The sequence below is a fragment of the Aspergillus melleus genome (assembly GCF_016097325.1).
Source record: "Aspergillus melleus strain CBS 546.65 chromosome Unknown contig5, whole genome shotgun sequence".
NCBI classification, from domain to species: Eukaryota; Fungi; Ascomycota; class Eurotiomycetes; order Eurotiales; family Aspergillaceae; genus Aspergillus; species Aspergillus melleus.
The window spans coordinates 1,969,856-1,994,259 of record NW_025763374.1 but is presented as its reverse complement, the minus strand read 5'-3'; the positions used below and the strand labels follow the sequence as shown (position 1 = coordinate 1,994,259).

General features: G+C 46.6%; 5 protein-coding genes across 5 annotated transcripts; 1 reads left to right on the top strand and 4 right to left on the bottom strand.

Annotated features, from left to right (window-relative positions):
* LDX57_009111 (uncharacterized protein) lies at nucleotides 1-177 on the bottom strand (the record flags this gene model as incomplete). Its single annotated transcript, XM_046090832.1, has 1 exon — nucleotides 1-177. The coding sequence occupies one exon, from the start codon at nucleotides 175-177 to the stop codon at nucleotides 1-3; it is 177 nt and encodes a 58-aa protein (XP_045946807.1).
* Nucleotides 178-6,884: 6,707 nt separating this feature from the next.
* Nucleotides 6,885-8,561, bottom strand: LDX57_009110 (uncharacterized protein; the record flags this gene model as incomplete). Its single annotated transcript, XM_046090831.1, has 1 exon — nucleotides 6,885-8,561. The coding sequence occupies one exon, from the start codon at nucleotides 8,559-8,561 to the stop codon at nucleotides 6,885-6,887; it is 1,677 nt and encodes a 558-aa protein (XP_045946806.1).
* Nucleotides 8,562-9,439: 878 nt separating this feature from the next.
* LDX57_009109 (NADPH oxidase family protein) lies at nucleotides 9,440-11,357 on the bottom strand (the record flags this gene model as incomplete). Its single annotated transcript, XM_046090830.1, has 4 exons — nucleotides 9,440-9,739; nucleotides 9,792-9,997; nucleotides 10,454-10,616; nucleotides 10,665-11,357. 4 exons carry the CDS (start codon nucleotides 11,355-11,357, stop codon nucleotides 9,440-9,442), a joined length of 1,362 nt encoding a protein of 453 aa, XP_045946805.1.
* Nucleotides 11,358-12,906: 1,549 nt separating this feature from the next.
* On the bottom strand, nucleotides 12,907-14,698 carry LDX57_009108 (patatin-like phospholipase family protein; the record flags this gene model as incomplete). Its single annotated transcript, XM_046090829.1, has 5 exons — nucleotides 12,907-13,843; nucleotides 13,905-13,931; nucleotides 13,988-14,042; nucleotides 14,099-14,509; nucleotides 14,560-14,698. 5 exons carry the CDS (start codon nucleotides 14,696-14,698, stop codon nucleotides 12,907-12,909), a joined length of 1,569 nt encoding a protein of 522 aa, XP_045946804.1.
* Nucleotides 14,699-16,996: 2,298 nt separating this feature from the next.
* On the top strand, nucleotides 16,997-17,830 carry LDX57_009107 (uncharacterized protein; the record flags this gene model as incomplete). The annotated part of the gene is made up of 2 exons (XM_046090828.1): nucleotides 16,997-17,277; nucleotides 17,329-17,830. The coding sequence occupies 2 exons, from the start codon at nucleotides 16,997-16,999 to the stop codon at nucleotides 17,828-17,830; spliced, it is 783 nt and encodes a 260-aa protein (XP_045946803.1).
* Nucleotides 17,831-24,404: the final 6,574 nt, after the last annotated feature.

Genomic DNA, 24,404 nt, shown 5'->3' with positions numbered 1-24,404 from the left:
CTAGTACAACCTGGGAGAAGAGACGAGGTGCTCCAGATCCTTCTCGATGTTTCCGGCCGTATCTTGTCGCTTTCGACGTTCTTCCAGGACACGATCCTTCTCTCTGGTCCTGCGCGTGCCATACGTAACCTTGGAGGCCTGAAGCACCGTGGATCTATCACGGATCATTTGCTTCATGGTTGGAGTGGACGGAACGTCTCCTGCTGCATTGAGGTGTCAGAAGGTCAATACGAGGAAATGTCACTTGAGCCCATGATTGGCCTGAGCAAATTCGAAGAGACTGCTGCCATTATCAGTCTCCTGCAGCTTTGGCTAGTTGCATTTCGCCATTTTGTGGACCCTCGGGGTGGACGTAACACCAAGGCCGATGGTATACAACCACTGTTTCGGGTACGAGGAAAGCCGGAACTGGCAAACGCGGCCGAGAAGCTCGGCTTTAATATGTCAAGGTCCCAGCAAAGCATAAAACAGAATTCTAATATGTCTGTATTCCAATATCTTGTCGATACGCTTGATCGCGATGCTGCTGAGAACATCAGCAACCAAAGACTATCGTTTATCGCTAGGAAATATCAAGAAATCGTGAGGGTTGCGCGGGCAAAAGCAGCTAGCCCGAAGGTTGCACCACTTGGGGTTGACTCAAGTCTCAGAGAGCCTAACAGGCGTGCTGGTAGGCCGCTGCAGAGAGAATATCTGGAAGACCGCCAGTTCCTTTTCCTTGGACATGTATACTGTCAGGACCAACAGACCAAGCAGTATCCAAGTTCCTTCGCCGTTATGCGGGACATATTCCTCTCATTCTTTGGCCGATATAGCCTGATTGATAAAATTTTTGCCGACAAGACAACACAACCCACGCCTCAGGATACACCTACCGAGCCACCTGCCTCCCAGACCATGAACCAAACGACTCTTAATCCAGAGGTTGTGCCATCACTGTCACCACAAGCTGCGGTAGATGGATCTCCATCAATTCCGACATCAAAAGGGCCAGATGACGTGTCATCGCCTGTGGAGTTGAACTCGCACCCTCCCACACCACGTGAGCTGGATATGGATGGACTGGAAAGAACAGCTCCATTAGCACCCGGATTTGAGAATGAACATTGTCGAGCACCCGTGTGTAAAAGAACACCAATCACCATTCATGATTCCATAAGAGATATCTTGACAACATGGCATCAATCGAGGCCCCCAAATGTTATTGTCTTTTATCTGTTTAACTCCAGAGAATATTACAAATTCTTTGCGGACGATGAAAAGAATATAAGGTCCACCATAGTGGATCTTGCCTTGGGTCATTACTTTCTCCGAGTTGAGAACGATGAGTTGAACGTTATAGAGGCCAATGAAGCTTTTCCCAATGTAATGGAGAAGGGGTTACAGCTTATTGGCGCAAGGGAAAAGCCAGGAGACCTTGAGGAACGGAATGGTGGCATATCCGAAGAACAGATGGCAGAGTACATATCAAGATATGATGTTACAACAGGTAAAAGGCACCGTGAAGGTGCCGATGGACCTTCGAAGAAACAGAGAGGATAGGCGAGGTCAGATATCAAGTAATTATAGGACTGCCTACGGGGTGTTACTAATATGGATTAAATCGTGCTGCGTATAGAGCTATTTCGTATGGAACACTGCTACGGATGGAGTATTATTGCGGATGGAGTGTTGTTGCGCATGGAATACTGCTGCGGACGGAGTTCTACTGCGTGTGGAATATTATTGCGTACGGAGTGCTATTGCGGATGGAGTGTTGTTGCGTATGGAGTGCTACTGCGTGTGGAATATTATTGCGTACGGAGTGCTATTGCGGATGGAGTGTTGTTGCGTATGGAATACTGCTGCGGACGGAGTTCTACTGCGTGTGGAATATTATTGCGTACGGAGTGCTATTGCGGATGGAGTGTTGTTGCGTATGGAATACTGCTGCGGACGGAGTTCTACTGCGTGTGGAATATTATTGCGTACGGAGTGCTGTTGCAGACGGAGCGTTGTTGCGTGCGGAATATTATTGCGTATGGAACTCTACTACGGACGGAGCGTCATTGCGTACGGAGTGCTACTGCGGATGGAGTACTGTTGCGGACGGAGTGTTATTGCGTATGGAATACTACTGCGGATGGAGTGTTGTTGCGTATGGAATACTGCTGCGGACGGAGTTCTACTGCGTATGGAATATTATTGCGTACGGAATGCTACTGCGGATGGAGTGCTGTTGCGTATGGAATACTGCTGCGGACGGAGTGCTACTGCGGATGGAGTACTGTTGCGGATGGAGTGTTGTTGCGTGTGGAGTGCTACTGCGTGTGGAGCGCTACTGCGGATGGACTACCAAGCCCTCTTGCATCACCTAAAGCCTACGCAGAGCGGAATCCTCTTGGCACTTGCGACTATGAAAACCGTGCGCAGTCTAAGACCCACAATATTAATTATCTTGACAACTAATATTATTAAGCCAAGACACACAGACCTATTCTACCTATTCTTCTACGCATGCTGCGACCACGAAAGAGTACGCAGAAGCCTTCATCATTATCTTTAGTATAAGGAAAATTTTTAGTAGGCAGGAAATTAGTGTAATACTAAAGTCTATTCTCCAAAGTAGTTTATACTATTAAATTTAATACATATCCCAGTGACCTGGCCATCCTGGAGAATCTAAATACTTAAACCTAGCCTATCCCAAAATCTTGTGTCCGCGCATAATCCCAGCTTTCTTAACGTGGACACACTTGTCTGCAGGAGTTGACCGTCACGAGAGAACAACGAAGTATGTTAAGGCCTATTTGATATACCGTTCAGTCTAAACCCACAATATGTACTGACCTGTTTCAGCATGACAGGCTCTATCTCTTGGGCGTGTGTCAACTGCAAGCAATGCGACATCAAAAAATGGACCTGTTCCTTCGTACCATATAGCCCTGGCGCCACTCTCGAGGTCCTTGTCTCCCGGTTCTTACGGAGGAAATGTGGAATTCATATATACACTCTGTGCAAAGTGTGCTCTGAGGGGATGTCTGACGAGGACCAAATAGCTCGTATCACGGAGGGCTTCAGGTTGAGGGCTGCCGAACAAATGATGTGGAAACACCGAACCTGGGAAATTTTATGCTATAATAATGTGGAGTGCGAACAGATCATGAACAGTGAAAGGGTTCGACTCCACATGTTCTGTTCCGCTGACCTCTCTTATTAGAGCTTAGGCCAGTGGACCGTATATGTAACGAAGATACAGTCGGTCTCGAAGTCCCACTGATCTTCAAAAACATGATATTTGTTTTCGGCCCTACTGCGGTAGTGGCATTTACACATATCACGTATACACAGATGGAAAAATCAAGAGTCTTGATACGGCCTGCGCTGCTAGTCCAGAATCGTGATTATGAATCTCATACGAACATAACATGGTTAGGTCCGGAAAGTGAAAATCAAAGACATTATTCTCTTAGACCTACGATATAAAGTTCAAGTGAATGACAACACTACAACAGAGTTTAAATAGAAAGCTTAATGGGGCGGATTGGTTCTAAGAAGCAAGTTTTGGATTACGCTGGTACGATATATATGAAAACGAAATATTAATAAATCATTAATATATCGTACCCATTATTTTTATCTGTCAATGTATTTTTAATGAATACCTTTTTGGTATATATAACCAGAATTACAGACAACCATGTATCTAATTTGAGTAGAAACTTGGTCTGTTAGTCGGTTGAGTAAAGCGTATAGTGTTATTCAAACGATAGACTATCAATTTCTCGACTAGATCTCATTAAGATTTACAGTATACTGCACATAAACCGTTACTGAAATCTGACTACAAAATTTGACGAGCGATAAATAGTCATTCTCCTAAATTAGCTACAACTATATGCTTAGAGCTCGTCTTCAATTGTTTCTCTATATTCGAAGGCATCAGGGCCCGTTCTGTTAATTGTTATCTCTTGCAGAACCCCCATGTCTCGAATTGTAGACACTTCTTCCACGATCCCTGGAATGGCTTTACGAGTAAAATCAATACCCAAATAGGGGGACCTTTGGACAGGGAACCATATATCCTCCAGATGGAGTACCCGGACTGTTTTTGCATGGGCACCAATAAATATCTCAATCTCAGAAGCCCAGAGCCAGCAACTCGCCAGCTCAATCCGACGGAGGGATGGAAGAGGCACAGTTGTCATGTACCCTAATAGGGTAGGGCTGTCGGTAAGTCGTAGGCTTTCGATGCTGTGCAGTGCTTCCACCACTCGCCCATACAATCCGGTGTCGGCGATTGGGAGTTCAGAATAAAGCCCTGAAACCGAAAACCTACGTATGGTAATGCCATGTTTCCGGGCAGCGATCATTCCCTCTATGGTCGCATCAAAGTGGCCTGGAAATGAGTCTCGCCAGTCGACAAACATGCGGCCTGCAAACCATTGGAATGGATGCTTTGTGTTGTCCACAAACGCCAACTCCACGTTCTGCAGACGGGATAATCGAGGAAAGCACTCGCGGAGAGTCATTAGGTCTATGTCGTTTGAAATAATTTCGTGCTGCTCCCGTGCTAGGTTATTGAAGTAGGAGTAAATTTCGTGGTACGGGATTTGCTTCCCGCGGAAGCTCCAACAGAATTCTTTCCGGTCTCTAACGTATTCCGTTGGAGTATATACACACGATCGAAAGTAATCCCACGATAAACTTTCTAGTTCCTGGTTAATTTGACTTGTAAAAATGGCGATTAAGTGAAGCTACCTGGATCCACTAGTTCTGGTGCCTTGTACCGAATGGTTTTAACATAACAGGCGATATGAGACTTCGAGAGTTGTTGGAAGTAGGAAAGGCTCGCAAGTGTAAATTCAACATCCAAAGTGTCAAAAATGTAAGGAATAGTCAGGAGCCTAAACCTCTGATTAACGCATGATAAATTCAGCAATAACTCTTTCTCTTCGATGTATTGTATAATCATGTATAATACCTCCGACGGGAGGCGTTCGAAAGAAGCCATAAGACCTAGTGGCTAGAGACCTGATATTCTAACTCGGCTTATCTCTTCATTATCTTAATATCATTCCCGTATTTCGGTCTCTTAATAGACATGAAATGCGACACTGTCTCTTGCTGCACGATCTAGGTTGTTGACTAGACTATACCCGTATTATGGCGCCATGCCTATTGTGCCTAGTGTTTGGAAGATCCCGTTTGCCGGCACCAAAAAGGGTCGCAGAAGGGCAGACCCAAACAGGGCTGGAAGTTGGTCAACTTAGACCAGTGTAGGATCTGGTTCAATTTAGACATTAGTATTCCTATGATGAAAAGCCCTCGACATAACTCTATGAGATCTGTTGATGGGCTCTTAAAATCCCTTTTAATATCTCCCCCCCATTTTCATTACGGTCACCAAACTCCAAGCATTTTCGTACAAAAATTAAAAATGAATCCCGTGATACCCATTCCCGATGCTCCATCCCTGTTGGACATATTTCGGTCTCGATACTCCACCAATGCTTTTGTCCTCATCGGAGAGACCTTTGTACGAAAGCCAAACACGCTTGACAAAGCGGAACATTTTATCCATGATCGTGCCCCGGCTCTTATCGAACACTTTCTCCCAATCTGGCAGAGAGACGGGTTTATTTCTCATACATCTCCGGAATCGTTGACTGGGAGCATGTTTATACCACTAGATCTATTGAGCATTGCCCAAGGAGTATTTTTACGATTCACTCAAACTGCCCAATACCTGCAGGTTGTTAAGCGCACGTACCTTTTGAAGCTTGAAAGGATGAGAGGCAAGAAGGTATCAGCAAAGAAGGGCGTGCATCTGGACAAAATAGCCTCCGTTTCCATGTTGAAAGAGATGTATTCCGACTGGGAAACCACCAACGATAAGACTCGAGCCGACAGAAAAGCTCGTTTTCGAAGGGAAAATAGACAAGCCAGAAGGTGGTTATTCCTTGCATCTAGATTATCTTCAGGCATTCTCATCATAAGCTCACCTGAGCTTGAGAAAGAAGTGTATGTGCTTTTCTCGTTGCGTCTTTCTGGAGAATATGTGCTTACCGAGATCCAAGGAATTCCTACCGCACGAGTGACTCCAAGCTTATGGCTCTGGCTAACATGATACGAATCGAGTTCCCCGGCGTCTTTGAAATGTACAGGCAGCTGGACAAAATTGCTGAGGGTCTTCTGAATTTGGAAAGCTCCATATGTAGTGATGTGGACTCCAATTTGATCGCAGCACAATTGGCAAACTTTCTATATGGCAATCAATCTAATCAAGACGGCGCCGTGTCTTCTAATACAGATGGCTTTGCCATTGGCAATCCGTTTGCCACTTTAGCTAGAGAGGGTTGAATTGAACGAACTGATTTGCGGGGTGATCGATTGGGATAAAGTACACGGAATTGACTGTAGTCTCATATTATATTTAATCTTACAAGGAGCTTCTGGCTCGGGACTCAGGTATTTCATTACGATTATGGCTATCTAAGTATGGCTGCTGAGAATCAATTTTTCTGTTTATGAAAGTATAGGCTTAAGTACAAGTATACGCACGAATAAGACCTTATAATCAAATATGATCTGACATGGATTTCATTCAAGCCATAATACTACCATGCCCAGGTCCAACTTTCTGTTCTGCTTAGTTTCTGTCTACTGACGTTGCAGCCTCCAAATGAGCTATATAGCCCCTTTTCATTTTCCACATATACCCTATATATCCTTAAATAATCACTAACTTATACAATACAAAGCTGAAAATACTTTGCTTTTTTTGCAATGTTTTCCACATTTTTTCGTTTTTTTGATGTTCTGTTCCTTTTATTTATTTTTTTTCTTTTTCCCACTTGTTATTGATTTAGGGAGATTGAAGCAGATGGAAGCCATTCTTTCACCTAGCCCCAATTGCTAAATGGTGGAATTATCTCACCACGCCTGTTGCGCCTCAATGGCGGGATTGGTGGCTTACTGGAAACCTCTGAGTTTCCATCATTGTCGTTTCTATTGGTTGGTCGCCGGCGAGTCGTCCGAGCAAATTGCTTTGCTTGTAATTGAGACTGCTGCTGTAGTTGTTCTCTCAATCGGCGGATCTCAAGGTCGCGTGGATCTTCATCAGTTGTAGACTGAGGGGCATTGCCCTTCTGCAACGCCGGAGAGCGAGAGCGAGAGGATTGAACGGGTGCCGCAGTGGGGGCCTTGTTAGGGACCTTGGCAGCAGCCTTAGCGGGACGATTGGGGGTAATTTCACGAGCTTTGGCGGGAACTCTAGCTGGTGTTCTGGCGACAGCCACCTCAACTTCATCGGTTTCTTCAGTGACATCAATTTCATCAGCTTCATCCTCCTCCGCAATTTGTGCGTCTTGATACATCTCCTCAAGCTCTTTGGCCTTCTGATATATGATCCGGTCTGCCATTAGCGTTGATCCTTTGGTAATGCGTCGGATAAAGGTCCGGGTCTCCAAGGTCGTCTTGCCATCTTTCCATTTCACCAAGACTCGTGTTTCAGGGTATTTGGCACCCGGCTCAGGCGCTATGTAATCAAGAGGATCACATTGATCATCATCATCATCAATGATCTTCCATCCGACTCCAAGGATATCGTAGACATCGTCTCGGCCCCATTTCCACGCCTCTTTCGTGCCATCTTTCACTTTTATTTGAACCTTCTGTAACCCACGGGTGTTGGTTCCGGGGAAGTAAGGAGACACAATCCTTTCAACTCTGCGTTCGTCCCAATATTCATATGAACCAGCTCTGATGCGATAGACTGGATTTTGTTTGGTCCCATATCTCACAAATATCTGGCTACCAGCTCCCTTTCGCCACCAGTAAAGAACTTTACCAGCGCCCCAATTATTGGCCTCCTTCCGTGCTCTAGTTTCCAGTCGATCCAGGCCTGTAATATCCTCACTGGCGGTTTCCTCCCTATCAGATCCGGAATCACTATCGTCCTCAAAAAGTGGTTCTTCGTCAGATGTCTCGCTGTCAGAGTTCTGCTCAACGCCTTGGTCTGGAATATCGAGTGGCCGTTTCCCGATAAGCTGCTCCAGGTCCGACGCAGAAACGTTCCAACCAAGGGGTAGACCGTAGGCTTTGTTGAAATTATTGAATGTGGTATGTGTTATATCAAAAGCTTTCCAAAGCTTTGACCGATCGTTTTGAACTTCGCGCTTGTTTTGCTCAGTAACCCACGAAGTGCACATAGCATTATATGCATGCTCGGGAATAATTCCATATTGTTCACGCTCAAGTCCTCTTGCCTGGTTGGCGTTGCCAATTTCCTTGTTCATCATCATGATTTGAGTGGTCATTTCGGTTCCATGTTGACCGGTTAGGAAAAATTCCTTTACCATATTTTCATCTGTTGATTGAACTACTTTTCGGATAGCTTCCGATACCCATTCTTTCGGGGGTTCTCTTCCAGTTTCTTCGAAATCCATAAAATCCTCGTCTTGAGTATCTTGATCGGTGTCTTGCTCCGATTCCGGCGGAGGCGGATCTTGTTTTTTGGCATTATGCTCAGCCAGATTACGCCTGTTACGGCTTTTTCTCTTCTTGCCTTTGGTGCCCATTTTCTAGTATCTATAGTTCGATAAGGAGATTTGGAAAAATAAAATCACGTGTGCTGACTCAATGAAGCTTCACTGAAGTGACCTGCTTGTTAGAGAATAATTTAGGAAAGGGTGCTGAGAGGTTTATATATCAGAGAGATAGTATAAAGCCCTTACCAATGTCTTCAAGGCTGCCTATAGACATATACCTGTGCGACACTAAATGGTTCTGCAGCATAGTAAAAATACACTAATGGAGTTAGGGGGCTAAACAGTGCCTCTAATACTGCATCACTAAATCGTTCCGCAACAAAATCTACTATATGCTAGATACCTCTATGCACACGCTATGTGGATCTTGGATTTAAACGAAACTAGAACAGATACCAATTCTGCAAAGCCATCGGCTTCTAATATTCCTCACTGAGAAAAATACGCGATCGCACTTCAGCATCATGGTCTATACTCGGTATGACACCTATGTTATAGGCTGCTAATTACAACTAATATTAACATTTACAATGCTACTAAGCCACCCACACAGTATGACTTATGCAAATTCCACAGTGAAAACTACATCTTCAACTGAAGCGCCATCATTCACCTCCGAACCTATTTCAGCCACAACTATAACAATACCGGAATGGGACCTAGTTCAAAGCGAGCCGATAACCTTTCTCAACATCAGCCTGCCATCAATGACCGAAAACAGCCCACGCTCTCCGGTTTTGAGGACGCCAGAGAGCACATCAAAAGCGCCTCCTACTGCCATCTGCCAATCTGTGGCTGGTCGCACTCACCGGTTTGTGAAGGGGTTGCTACTAGTATCTTTATTACTTGTACTTTAAGAGCTTGGGGACTTGGGAATGTCTCCCGTTTGTCAAATTGTTTGTAGCTAGTTAGGAAACAGTTTTGAGATCCGATCTAACGCTCTGCGCAAATGACAAGATCTGCTCGAGAGCTTCGGAGTAACGTAAAGACTCATAATGATAGTATTCTGCCATTGACATCCAATGCTGGGTTTCCTGTACTGCCATTTGATTAATGGATTTTTGATTCCGTACCTCTCCTTCCAGCTCTATTTTGGACTGCTGCAGAGTGATAAGGTGCTTTTCGACTGTTTCTAGTCTCGCCTCTAGTTCCGTCTTTTCTCCAACAGCCTGATCGAGTTGGTCGGCCAAGGACTCTTTCGACAGTTGCTAACAAACGATTAGAGTGAGAGCCTAACTTAAGGGGTGCTATCAACCCTACCGATTGCAAACTGTCGCAGCTAAGAGCGTGGAAGGAATTGCCAACTTCCTGGCATAGTTGAATATAAGCCCCGGTTGAGTGCTTGCTCAGGTGCTTGTCAAACAGCGGCTTGATAGCGGGGTCGTCGATCTTCCATATGTAATTGAGCTCCTCGGTGGCCTTCAAACGCACTGCGGATGGCTTGATTGGGCAGCCAGTGGCTTCCTCTACCTGATATTAGCTTCAATGGGTGGTAATAAAAGTGTATATTCTATACGTATATGTTGCGCCAGGCGTTCGCGGCATTCAGACCTCCACTTTGCGCGTCTAAAGTTTGCCAATCGACTCGTATTTTCCTCCATGTCAAAAGTTGGCCGTGCATTCGTAGAAAATTTCAAGGTGCTTGACCCGGCTATATATATTCTGAAGGGCCTGCGAGTTACTACAGATACGGCTAACCTGCCAAGCGCAGACTTCTCAGTTGGTTAGGGTCTATGCTATGGGGTTAAAAATGTCCACCAATTCCTCGACCCTGTCCAAGGTTGGAATTCAGGCTCAAAGTAATCCACATCATGCTGAAACATTGCTTTTACTTGCCGAAGCATCTGATTCCGCACATGACGACGTGCAGATACTACCAAGAGATCAGCCTTATGTCTATCTATTAGGGAAAGAATATCTACCTGTAACCAGCATTTGACCTTTCTGTTGGTCTACTTCAATCCTCAGCTCCTCCTCCCAGTTGGCGACGCCTCCATGCGTCTCAATCAGTTCATGGCTGCCAAAGAGCTGCGGATCCACGGTTGAGGCCGATTGTTGAGCATCGTATACTTTCACTCGTAGAAGCTACAGAAAGGTTAGATAGACAAAAGACTTGAGGCAAAGGTGACCCACATATCCTGCGTCTTGCTTCACGAGTGCCTGCAACCAGTCACGAGCAGATTCCCAGTCGTCTTGCTGGTCCAGTTGCCAAACAAGGGAGATGCGCTGGGTTCGAACCCGCGCCTGTCGATGCCTGTTTAACAACTCTTTCACGTACGGTAGCTGAGCTGCAATTCCGATCCCCGTGGCCACCATGAAGATATGCCCGTAATCACCTAATCGCGAGGAGAAGGCGCATGCACCGACGGTGCTTGGACCAAATGGGCCATCAATCCACGCCGTGTACACCCGGCCCGACTCCAGGCGGTCAAATATTCTTTTGGTGAAGCCGGAGCGTGGTCGGAGAAGGAGTGAAATCGAGACCGCCTTGCCTGTGTCGCCATCCTCCCACCAGCTTATGGCAAACGGGTGTGATTGGAACAGATAGAATAGACCAAGGCCCGGGATGGTCAAGGTAACACGTTCCCCGGAAGATACAGCCCAGGGACGAGGAACCAAGACAGTCAGACACGCAACTCTGCCTGGATGCGAATGCATGACAAGCTTGGTGCGCTGTTTTCCGGGACCTGTGTTACGGTAAATGATACGGAGCGATTGCCACAGAAGTGATAAGGCGAAGATGGCGATATATCCCAACGGAAAGATCCATGCCTTATTTTGTTTGAGGGAGTTAGTGTGTTGCCATATCCCGTAGACGGCAACCATTGCACAGGCTTGATGAGTTCTTATAAAAACCTCATATACTCTCTTTTTAATCAAAGGCAAGATCACCAGAGATAACAGCACACTTCCTGCCTATGCAGTCAGGAGGGTTAGGGACTGACAGTTCGCTATCGATTAAGGACAACACACCAGGATTCCGTAAAATTGGAGATTATCAGATGGCGAGGCAGTTGTTCTCTGCGTAGCGATTATAGTGTGAAAAGCAGCCTGAGCAAAGGCTGTAAAGCCCAGTATACGGTGAATAGTGCCGTATGTCTCCAGAGACACACCGAGAAGGCGAGCACCGGACTCGTAACCTCCGGAAAGAAACATGGGGAGCAAATTAATCAATGACAGGCGGGCAGCGCGGGAGCCCGCGCCTCGCAGAGATTGTACCCCAATAGTATTGCACGCCCCCATCCCAGAGAGGAAAAGTACCACAAGGAATATGTTGAGTGGGGACGAGAGACAATACTTGCCTTCGTGTAGAATTGGGTGCGTTAGGTTCACTAGACGGGGCCGCAAAGACTTGGCCAAATTTGTATATGCCCAGCTAATGATACCTCGTAACATAAGGGTAACGATGGTTCCACCAACAATCGTGGTATAAATTATCTCCAGAGTATCCATCACAACCAGTTTATAAAGAGATCAGTGTTAAGCTTCTATTCCCACCGATTGCTACATGGGAGTGATAGGGACTTTTAATACGCATTGCACTCAAATTGGATACCCCCTGCTCCCCTTCCAAACCTTCTTTGATGCGACACTGAACGGTTTCGCGGGAAAACCGGCTTGCCTTGATATTAAGCAGAACTAGATCCCCCAGCCCCAATACGACTGGACCTCCTTCGCTTGCCAGGACGGGGTTCCTTCGCCTGCGCAACGACGGAATTCTTTACCATTGCAGCACGAGATCTTCGCAAGTTCTTTTCAAGCAATGGCTTCAATCTCCGGAGACGCTTGGATCTGTAGCGAATATATTCAAGCATGCTTTTGTCTCGATTCTTGGAAGCAAACTTTTTCGATGTCGGGGAGAACCTCTGTAGGGTCGGGTACTTGGTATCCTAGAGTGGTGCCATTTAATCAAAACGGTCTCTTTGTATGAAAGGGCGTAGCTCACTAGTTCCTTTTCCGGGGGCGGCCATTCTTTACTTTCGTCTGAGTTGTAAACGATCGTTCCGCGTGGGTGCTCAATAACTAGATACACCTTGGCGCCCAACAGAGAAGCAAGTTTATTTCCCTTGTCCAACAAGGTATGAGTTCTTTTTTTGAACGAAACACGATCATGTCGATAGGGGTCAGGGCCGCCCATTATGTCTCGCGTTGAACCGGGAGATAACAAAATGTATCAACGACACTAATGAGATGTACGAGAGGAGACTGGAACGAAGCGAACGCAGAAGAGGGCAATATAAAGAGTGAGAAGAAAGAACAGTGTCAGATTGTGTGTAAGTACGTATTTATACAAAGAAATACACGGGCTCAATAATTCTGGCCAACAAATAGTTGACTGACTTTGTTGGAAATAGGTGTGATAGATCCCTGTCATTTATACCAATCGGGCTTTCTTGGCCTGGTCGTTCCGGGACTGTGTTGAGAAGCGTTTCCGTATTAGGATCTGAGCTCTATCACAATTCTGGCAAACGACTGTGCCGGGACGACAATTGTCCGAGCTACCAAATGGTGCGTGTAAGTGTTGAGCTGCGGCAAAAGATGCCATGCTATTAGGGAATCCGCTCAGCCTCCAACGTTGTTTCTTGGCTTTTGACGTCACGTATATATTGACCACGGTGTCTATGTGATCAGTAAGGAAGGCGATCGGCCGTCCATACCGGCCGCAGGTCGAACATAGTTCGGATGCGCCGTCCAGGCGGCCGATGAGTCCAAAATCGGACCTATATTCTAGACCCTGCGGGTGGAGCTGGTCCAGTGCGTCAACGATCAGTTTCGCAGGGCCCTTGCATCGGATCAATCCGCGACACCAGACTGGGCTGCAACGCTCTCCCGGCAGGCAGTCCAAGACAAAGAAAAATCTCGACACCAATAGTGCGGTTGCCACCTCACGTGCCATCCGAGCGCTTCCGGGGTAGAGAGTTACAAGGTTCCTGTACTCGTCCATCGCCTCCACTGTATCGATGGCACTTGGCATGTTTTGAAGTGGAACGTTCAGCCTTAGATAATCCTCCTGGGTGTCGGCTGGAGTCTGCGCCATCATCTCGAACCATTTTGTCTCCGTATCCATAGAAGACATCCATGCATCGAACCCCCGGCGCAAGAAACTGTCCCTGAAAACGTGACGGAAGTGAGGTGATCTCTCACCATTTCGTGCTGTCACTCCGGTCCCCATAGATAGCAGTCTGGCGGGGTTTTTCTTGGAAGGCCAAATTTGCCGACTCAGACGCCGGGCAATGTCCGCGGCAAGGTTGTCTCGCAGGCCTCCATCTTGGAATGAGCCAATCCCGGGAATATCGGTTGGCTGGAAGAAACTAAGTGGCAGGCATCGGCCGTTAGCGTTAGGGATCTGGCCAACAGGACGTCGATCCTTACAAGGGGGCGGCTGCGGTAGCCCTGGCACTAAATATCTCGAACCATGGTTAGCCTGATCCCGACGCACAACCACACCTACTTACGCCTCCCAAACAAAGGGCTCGGCCTCTCTGTCGACAGGCCGGACAATCTCGTACCCTAGTTTGAAACTCTAATTAGTAGTAGTAAGAGCCGATCGCGCGAACGATGCCTACCGCAGTCGTTCCCGGTGGCCTCGGCGACATTAAAATTACCGAAGACAAAGGGCCACGTCTCCTTTGCAATGCTAGTCGCGACGACTCCTACCTTTGCCCTGGAGTACGTTGAGCAGGATTGGCTGGTGTGCTCTGAACGAAGACCGTCAAAAATACGTCTCTCCTTGCCGTAAACACACTTTATAGCCTTATCGAAAACTTGACCGTCGTAGCAACTGTCATGCAGTAGCCATACAAGCCACTTATGAACAGTCCCCAAAACTGAGCCACTCCCGAATAGTGCGTGCGATAGACGGGACAACCGCGAGGTTCTCCTTTCACGGAAGATCTGGTGTGCTACATGATCGAAGACCTCTGCGCATCTCCGCACGTCCCACCCCATGGTGAGTAGGCCCAAAATGCTCAGGCCACCTATTGGTCCGGGTCAGCAACCCGTGGTTGAAAAGAGACAAAGAACAGACCCGAGCTTGTTCCAACGCCAAGGTCGACTAGATCCTGGAGCGGGCAGCGACCCAGGCTCTCCTGTACCAGTACCAAAAATTCCAGTGGAATCACCCCTCGAACACCTCCGCCATCAATGGCCAGAATGGTGGGGTTCATTGTCGGAGGAAGAACGTCAATCACCAGAGGTCTTTGGTAAAGACAGCAAGGGCACGAAGAGACCGTGAACTGATACTCATGGTCTGTCGCGGGGGAGCCGATTACATGAGCACAATTGTCGCATATTGTATGCCCACACTCGAAGCGATGCTGGGCGGGGCGAATCAGGCAGACGAGACAGATCTTGTTGGATTTCACTGGGCAGAGACGGCCGCTCCAAATTTTGAGCTGCCCAAGACGTAACTGTGATGAGGTCTGGCCCGTACGCTCTAGCCGGTCCACATACTCCACTACGAAAGCCTCGATCATAGCGATTGGCTCTTCGAGGCGTCTCCACTCTTGGAGCCAGGTGCTGTGCCGCAGGCTGTCCAAAATCACAGACCGGTACAAGGTACGGTACACGCTACGGGGCTCCAGAACTGTCCTTATTGATCAGATAAACATGTAACGACATCGTGGGGGCAGGCAATCTCACCTAACATGCCTGGGACATAATGATCCATTACCAGGGCTGACGCCACTGAGGCGGCGATCTCTGTATAACGCAGACCGGCTTTATGTCCTAGATCTTGGTAATGAGCTAGGTGGGAGCTGAGGGATGGAACGATTGCATTCTGCGTCCTAGTTGCCCTCACAAAATCAAATGGATGATGTATGTCTTCGACGAAATGACGGAAAGCGGCCTGAAACAGCGGCAGCAAGTGACGTGCACTGAGTATTGCCCTGCAGTCTTGACGCAATGTGTACATATCATGCATCTGCCCTGTAATCAACGCTCGGAGCCGGCCATACCGGGCCTCTGACAGAAGATTGCTTTCTAGCCGTATCATGTGAACGGCAGAAAAACACTCCGAAGTGGGACAAGCCTCGCTACTATTGAGCTTTAAGTAAAACTGCTCAATTTCCAAGACATAATCTTCCCCATCGTTGTCGATTCCCTCGAGTACAACGATGACACGGGGACGTATTTCCGATGGCAGAGATGATGCTGATCGTAGGCTGATGCAAGAAAGAAGGAATTCAGCAACATGGGAAAGGTGCGGGAAATCGCTAGCAAAGATACAAACAACATCGGTGAAGAGGAAGATGAGCCGAGCCCATACAGCCCGGACGATATCATTTCCGTCCGTAGCCTCCCATGCAATAGGGCGCTCGATTACGTTATTGGCACGGGAGAGAAGCAGGGGTGGTTTGAGTAGTGGGCTGCCATCCGCGAACAGCACAGGGCGAGATGTTCCCAGGGACCCAATATCGTAACGCAGTCTGATGCTCGCTTCTGAACTATGGCGTCTGATGTTATTGTGGGGGTACAATCGACGAAGGCACGTGTCTTTTGAATCGGTGCCGAGGAATGCGCAAACCGCGGGGTGCTGGCTTCTAGGGTTTGCCAGTTCCGAGATGAGCTGTTCCAAACGCCCGCAGTCAATCAGCGTATACCTTCTACTTTCGCCAGTACCTATATGTAGCCATCCTATGTCATCTATCGGCCGCATTATTGAAGTATTTGATTGTCGTCTAAAGCCGTGTCAGTATGCTTATGTGAAATTGCCCAACTCAAGCTCGGAAAGTCGGCCTTATTTATTGTGTGAGAAGAGTGGAGGCAGACTAGAAGTATTATATGAATGTACTGCTCTCCCCGGGTGAGCACCAAATCGCCCTGGTACATCCGTGTGAAACCTTTATCACTGTGTACCTTCTTGGTTCATAACTATTGCCCAAGTACGGAAAGAGTCCCACATGTAGGTCGGTTAGATTAGCCAGTCAAATACTCCACCAAATCCAATTGATTCGAAGCCCCGCCTCCAGTATATCCATCCCCAGCAGTTCTATAAGTAAAGCGAGTTGGTGAGCACTGTGGCTGTTTTGAAACCTACTCTAACCGAAGATGTCCTAGCTGGTAATTCTTTCTTTGTTCCTGTGGGGGGTAATCCTGAATGGGGCCTTAGTACCTAGTCCATTGGCTCTGGCTACGATATTCTACACTAGCTTAAACTTTAAAATTCGACTAGTTTAGAAATTTCACCTCCATGACTCAAGATTTCAACCGAGCAACTTATCAAAGTAACGTACCTCTCTCTGGATATCACTCTACCCCCTGTAAACATAGCTTCCAAAAGCTGCAGTAGTTGCTGACTTGCATATACCCCTGGCAGACTTACTGGGGGTTTTTGTGGCTATTTGTTGCATCGCATGATGGTGACATGTATATAAAGGTGACAGGACAGGGTCAAGACAGTGTTACAATTTCACTTCTCCCCTCTGCGTGCTCGGTTCAACATAAAACCGAATCAGACTACAATGTGGCCATCTGACGAACTTCACTCAAATACCGACTCTCACAGTCAAGCTTGGCCGGTCAATCACCAAGGCATTCTAGATGCTACTGTTTATGATCTCCAGAATATCAATTCGCAGTTCTTCTACATAGACGAGATGATGCAACTACCCAATGCGGGTGAAGATCCCCTGCCTGATCTTGTCGGAATCGAGGACCAAATCATGCAAGGGGTAGACATAAACCTCCAAGGACATGAAACCGGTCTACCGAGTGACAGCCATAGGGCTTCCCACCTTACGTTGTACGTAAGCGCCGTTTTCCCTAATACCTATCCTGTTTAACTCGAACATAGGGTACAAAATAGCGGTTGCGGGACCATCGATTACCCATCACGCGAAGCCGCCAACAACGGCAAGGGAATGCCAGCGCTCAGCAAATTCTCGTTGAATTTCGATTATGACGGCGGCCATATGCAGGGGGATCAGGTAGAACATGATGCTTTTGAAAACACGAACTCTCGGTACGATGGCGGTAATGAAAGCCACCCAGGTCCAACTGCCTCCAGCTACGAAGTCTTTTCTTGTGCAGTAAACAGCCTGAGGTCTGAAATTACTCAGAGACTTGAACCATTATCACAGATCGGCTACATACTCGAGAGGCTGGATGGTTTGGATCAGATCCTTGAACGATTATCAAAGATCGACAACTTCCTCGAGAGGATGGATGGTTTGGATCCGATCATTGAACATCTACCAAAGATCGATTGCTTTTTCGAGAGAATTGACGGTGTTGAAGAGGTGATGCGTAAGATGATTCAATGCGAGGAAGCGGTGTTGGACAAGTTTGACACCTGAACAAAGAGGTCTAGTCGATCAAACCGACGAGCCTCAGGAGGGTCTTCTTCAGATGATATGTAATATAATCATGGCTTTCATGGATGTGTTATTCATGTTATGGAAAGTATATGAATATGAGATCAATTATACTTCTCCTGTCATCGTCTGGGGGGGAAAGGATACGCTTCCCAATTTCTGCGGTCCGGTCCTAGTTTGTGGCCAACCAAAGTGTCATTCCTGTGGTGGATACCCTAGCATGCTATGCGCTAGCGCCAGGCAGGTACGGTTAATCTCTCGCTGATCCCTACCATCTCTAGCATCACATCGCATCACATCTTGCGCCACAGCACCTACTGCCAGCCCAGGCCTCGACGTACTTTTCTGGCAAAGGAATGTACACACAAAGTCGAAACCAGTGCTACCCCTCCAGATTCTTCCCTTTGTTTTATCGAGCAGAGACTAGTCTATAAATAGTAAGATTTGGATTTTAAGCCAATCATACTTATTTGCCAAGCCTTTTATTAAGCGTTTTACCCTCTACTGCGGAGAACAAAGAGACTGAACTCGGGGTGACACTAGTTTTGCAACCGAGTCTAATAGGATATCGTATTTTCTACGGGATCGCCGGGAACCAATCATTTGGTGTTGGTTCAGAAACGCCTTCCAAGTGGTTGAGGCCTATGGCTGTAGGACTCCTAACTTAGTTTAATTTATATGTCCCGTGAGAAGGCTTCATAGAATAGAGCAGGACAGTCTCTAACTGGAAAATGAATATGGCTTTTTAAAGTTCAACGATCCTGACCTAGACCGATAGTGGGACACGAGAAAGAAGCGTGTGTATCTCGTGGGGAATCTGATTTCGAAAACTTCTGTACTCCTCGGGATTCAATGTGCAGATCCTTTTATCGAGGCTGCCGAATACCCGGAGCAACGTTGAGGACGTATGGCCGATCAGCCTTGTTGCGATCCTTCTTACACGCCTCCTTTTTCCAAGCTTACTCCATGATTAGCCCACCCTTAATTACTTTAGAAAGTGGGTCTGCCAAGGGGACCCACAAGCTACACCACTTAAGCACTTGCCGCGACGATAGTCTGAGGTGCAGCTCCCTCGCTATTCTCTCTGCGACACCTTTCTTGTTCGCAAATCCTGTATGCGGCGTGTAAGCAAATTCATATGGCTAGATGTAACCTCTAAGCAAGCAGGTTCTGCACGGGCCAAAAGTATCAAGGCTTTCTATACTTAGGAACTTATGAGCAGGTCAAACACATTGAGAATAAAAGCTATCTCGTCTTTATAAGGTGGCACACCTGAGTTAGAAACTTACTGTCAACCCTACTTTAAGAGACATAATTGGAAAGGCCTGATTGAGCACAAAGACAACCAAACCGCGGCAGGTAAGACTGAATTTCGGCAGGTACGTGCATTTGAGCAGCGGTGGACTGTGCTCGCAGGGACAAAAGATCCAAAGTTACTCACAATCTCTTAGAATGAAGATCCGTGAGGTGATCACGATGACATGCGCTCTATGGACGGGTATTCGTGGACAGAAGTTTCTGTCTAGCTGTGACGGGGTTGTGATGGGCAGAGACTACGTCCTTCAGGGAAACTGCGAGAAGGCTACAAAGGAGATGGTCGGAACGAAGTTGGCACTTGAAGATTGCGTGGGCCACTCAGCTGGATATATTTACACTGGGACCTAGTAAGTAAAACACGATCAGGCAACGTTGAATGTGCCCAAGAAACCCCCATTCTCAGTTGGGAAAACTAAAGGTAATGTAATAGCCCCGGATCGAAGAATATAAAGAGTTGTGAGAACTGCAATTACGGGGAAGGAATATTGGAATGCTTATGTGATAAAGGCAAGGATGGGTATACACTCGGAGAGGAGAAATACCAGTTGAGTCAGCTTGACCTAGGTCAGTAACTATGGCAGTAACTATGGAAGGTTGCGAACTAGGCGGCGAGAACTAACCATGGATGGTGTAGACGCAATAATTAGTAACCATGACGGACAACTTACGTGCTGAAAGGTAACAAAGCAGTGGCAGGTGGAGGGGCAGGCTAGAATTAGTAGGCAGTGTACGAAAATGGATTAGGGTATATTTTATCTCAAGTACATATCCCTATCCCTTTTTGGACCGCAATCAAGATCAATAGTGGAATCTAAGATTTAGAGTTTACATTATCCCGGATTGTGCATCGTGCTTTATATTAATACTTATCAGTGGAACATGCTTTGTCCATAAGTTCCATTACCAGGCAGTGTTATCTTTGCCTGGAACAAAAACCTCCAATATTATTCTCTTCCTTTCCTTCCCAGACTGGAAATAAAGTAGGTGTTGACACCAGTTCCTGTAAAACCTTAAAAAGTTCTTCGCGAATGTGACATTGGTCGCTGGTGAGAATAGAAATCTGTTTGTCGACTGATCATTGATGAAATAAAGGGAGATGGCCCCCGCCAACCAGAGCTAGTTCACGTTTGCCAACACCTGACAGAGGGTACAGGGACCTTCATTAACAGACTATCGAAATGGCGGGCAGGGTGACATGGATAGTGGACCTACCAAGGGTATCTACAAACTACCACTTAAGCACTTGCTGCGACACTAGTCTGAGGTGCAGCTCCCTCGTTCTCTCTGCAACACCTTTCCTGTTCGCAATCCTGTCTGCGGCCTGCAAGCCAATGTCGCTAAATATTCCTGTTGCATCGGCACTAACTAAACAACAATTACTATATATTAATGATTCTACAACGTGAACCCTGACGCATCTACTCGAGAATCATATTCTGAGGTCCAATCAGATCATCTTGTCAAACCATGGCCGCGAGCGCTGTTCCAGACATCCCCATACCCACCATTGAGGTAAGTATTCAGGAGTTGTGTCAGATTGGCGGAGCTGACATTATTTAGACGAGCCCCCTTCCGATAAGCGAACTGATAAAAAGCGTTCTTGAGCGAGAGCAGGCTTCGCGCCAATATCAAGCACAGTTGGAGTCGAGAATTCGCCAGGACCATACTGCTAGCCACCGTATCCAGGATTATTGTGATAGTCTGAACAAAATTCGAGTGCAACATGAACAGAAGCTCTCTCGGCTTATTGAAAATGAGCGATGTCTTTCTCAAACAGTTTCCCTCCAACAGCAAAAGATAGCAGACTTGCATCTCCGCCTCGATCATCAGCACACTATCAATAAAACCACGTTGCATGTCCTGGAGCAAACCAGACCCCCTAACGTTGAAGAGATACTGCTCAAAAACGAATGGCAGCAAAAGATGATTGCATCTCTTCGTTCTACATTACAGGCACAGGACGATAAAGTACACCGCTTGAAAGGAAAGTTAGAAGAACTGCATCAGCTGGGCTACTCGGGTTGTTATTGCGAGCAATGCGGCTGTGTATCTGAAGGCTCTGAAATTGAATGGGAGCATCCTTCGTCGGACGAATCCAATAAAGTAGTGTCTGGCAGTGATGCAACGGTGCGGGAATCATGAGGAGAAGAATAAAAGGGCGATTAAAGACTGTCTGACAGTGAAAACGGAGGCGCTCCTGAAATTCTACATTCAACCTGTACTCAAGAGTAAAACATAAACTAATACGATTTATGCGCCGTACTCATGATCGGAGTCAAACTACCCCTAGGCTTCTTTTTCTGGACATTTAGGTGCCGTGAGAAACACCTATGACACCTTCGACAGAACCCCGGCACCGGCCCTTGACGAGGCTCCAAGCTCATCAGTAAGTCAATAGTCTAGAGTATATAGATGTACATAAAGAGTAGAGATAGTGATACCCTGTGTATCGGATAAGCGAAGGACCGAGTATGAACACACACCTGACAGACACCTGGAAGATGAATTGCCCATGAAAGGAACAAATTTGGTCTGGGCCATTTGTCACACAATAAAATAACTCTCCAGGCTCGGTCGGCTTTTGATACAATAGACACATGATAGGACGAAGAAAATCAAAAATAAATAAAGGCGCGCCAAATAGATGAATCCTTCTTCGCTAAGCACTTGGCAACACTTCAGTAGCATAATAGTACCTGCCTTTGCGACCTCTTTTCGGTGTCGCAGATACCAGTAAAAAATACATAGCAGTACGTATAAATTAAAATATTTTTTTCCGAGTAGCTCCATCTAAACCAAGTTTGCTTGCTTGCTCCACTACAACATGACTGATAGAGATCTGGTAAATGTACAATCTCGAAGATTAATGGTTAATACTGATGTTCAGCAGGCCACACCCCTTCTCCCAAAAAGGGACAAAGTGACGAACGAGACATACGGCAGTGAAGATAACCGGGGCCACCAGCTAGCAAAGGAGGTCGAGAAACTTCGGGCGAAACTCTCCAATGCTATCAAATATCAAAGGAGATTAAGCAAAGACCTGGTACTGGAGAAACAAAAAGTACAATCCTTGAAGTACCAGCTAGCAAGTGTTGAAAACGGGGGACAAACTGTGGAGGATACCGATGAATATGAAGCACAGGAAGCATTCCCTTGCCTGATTGAGGATGATTTTATCTGCGAGGAGCACTCGAACTTGTCCCTGTTTCCTCAAAACGAAGAGCGCCACGAAAAGGAAACATACATGGGCATATTATTCATTTGCGCATCCATTATCCTCCCTCCATTGATCCTCATGTTGGTCGTTCTATTTTGATTGTATTATACAAGCCAAGATCGCATGCCCGACCTTGCTTATGGTCGCGGGATCAAACCCAGAATATAAATTCTGCCGTTCTCGCACAAAGAGCCATGAAAAATCAAACCGGTTCTTCCTAAACTTACTATAAAAATCCTTCCCGTGCATTATGCAGCAGCAGCCGCGGCAATCACTCGAGGCAATTCCTGAGGAGATAACTCCTATGGATCACGAAATCCTACGCCATGGATCTACCTCATCAAATCTCGAAAGACTCCCATCCCGTCTGCAACGGTCAAAACGGGTTTCAACAGATCTTCGTCAGCAGCTTGAGGACCTTTCATACGAAGTCGGATACCTGCGAGCCGAAGTCCAATGGCACAAAGAATCGAAGCACGCGTTACTCCAGTTCCAGGAGGATGTTTTCCGTCTATTTCAGTCGATGGAGGAGTCCCTCGTTCGAGTCAATTCAAGGCTCCGCGAGTCAGAAAGGCAATACATGACTCTTCTGGGACTGGATAGTAACGGTTACAATGAGGGGAACATGATCTAGTGCGATGGTGCAGTGATCTATGAGAGGATGCAGGTCACGCTTTGGTTAAGCAAGCTGGCTGAGTCGTACTGAAATAGGCAGACCGGAGATGTCGGTCATATTGGAGAAAGCCGATATAATTTGTTCTAGGTACTATAGCTACTGTATCAAGTCTTATCTCGCTTTCGGTGAGATCGAAAATTTGGGATTATTATCTACCACTGTATCATTTCACTGCTCTCCTGTACGTGTTATGCTGTAAGCCCTTTACTCTCTTCGTCCCAGTCGCATGGAGCCGCAAAGGTCTGCCAACTGCGTACAGAAACAGATGCCGCGTGCGCCCTCAGATGGTTCCGCATGCCAGCGAAATAAGATTGGAAATTTGATTAGTCAAGGCTTCAGGGGATCCATACGATAGGAACCTAAATGGACTTGAAAAACGTAGAAAACCTCACAGGTGAGCGCAATAAATGAGATACTAGTGGATATCCTAGCCTTGAAAGTTCATTCTTGTAATTGAAGGGTTACCAAAAATAACTACTCATTATTGTATTCGTAATCCGTTTCTTCCCGAGGCTCTCTCCCTATTCATAAATTTCAAATAATACGGCAAGTCCTGAAGTTACTGCGGATGTCACATTCATCCAATTATGTTCCAAGCAATACGAACAGTAACACAAGAAAGCCACTTACGTTAAGAAGACGACATCAACTAGAAGCCAGAGTATGCATCACCACCCTACGTCAGTATGATTGATATCTAGCACATAGGGACACGTAGATATCGAAGGACATAAAATAACAAAGTCTCTTGATACTATTTGCAACTCCCCATCAAAGCCTCCCTGAACAAATCGAATCAAGTCAAGCATGAACGACAGACAGGTACTTGAAGATGAATTTCAAAGACTTATCAACTATACTTTTAGGACACACAGCCTGCTAGAAGAGACCCTAAAGTCAGCTGGATCAGCGGCCTCAGATCCAAACATTCAAGGAGATCGACATGGCAATAAACGCCTCGCTTTACTTGGGGACGCAGTTCTCTCAATGATGCTTTTGAGCAACTGGTATCACACTGGGACAAGTACAGGAAAGTACGCCAATCTGTATCAAGAAGCTAGAAACTAATTCTGATACAGAGGACGGAGATAAAATCCTACGGCAACATGCGCGCAATAAGGCGCTAAGCTCCAAGGGCAGGGAGCTGCATCTGGGAAAATACATTCTTCATAATCCAGCGAATCCAGGGGGTGTACCAGATGCCACGCTCGCTTCTACCATAGAGGCGATTATCGGTGCTGTTTGGTTGGATTCAAATAGGGACGCCAATACGGTTGATCATGTGATGCACAGACTGGGCCTTTTTTGATTGTCCAGAATGAAGTTGATTTTGCTGATTTTATCAT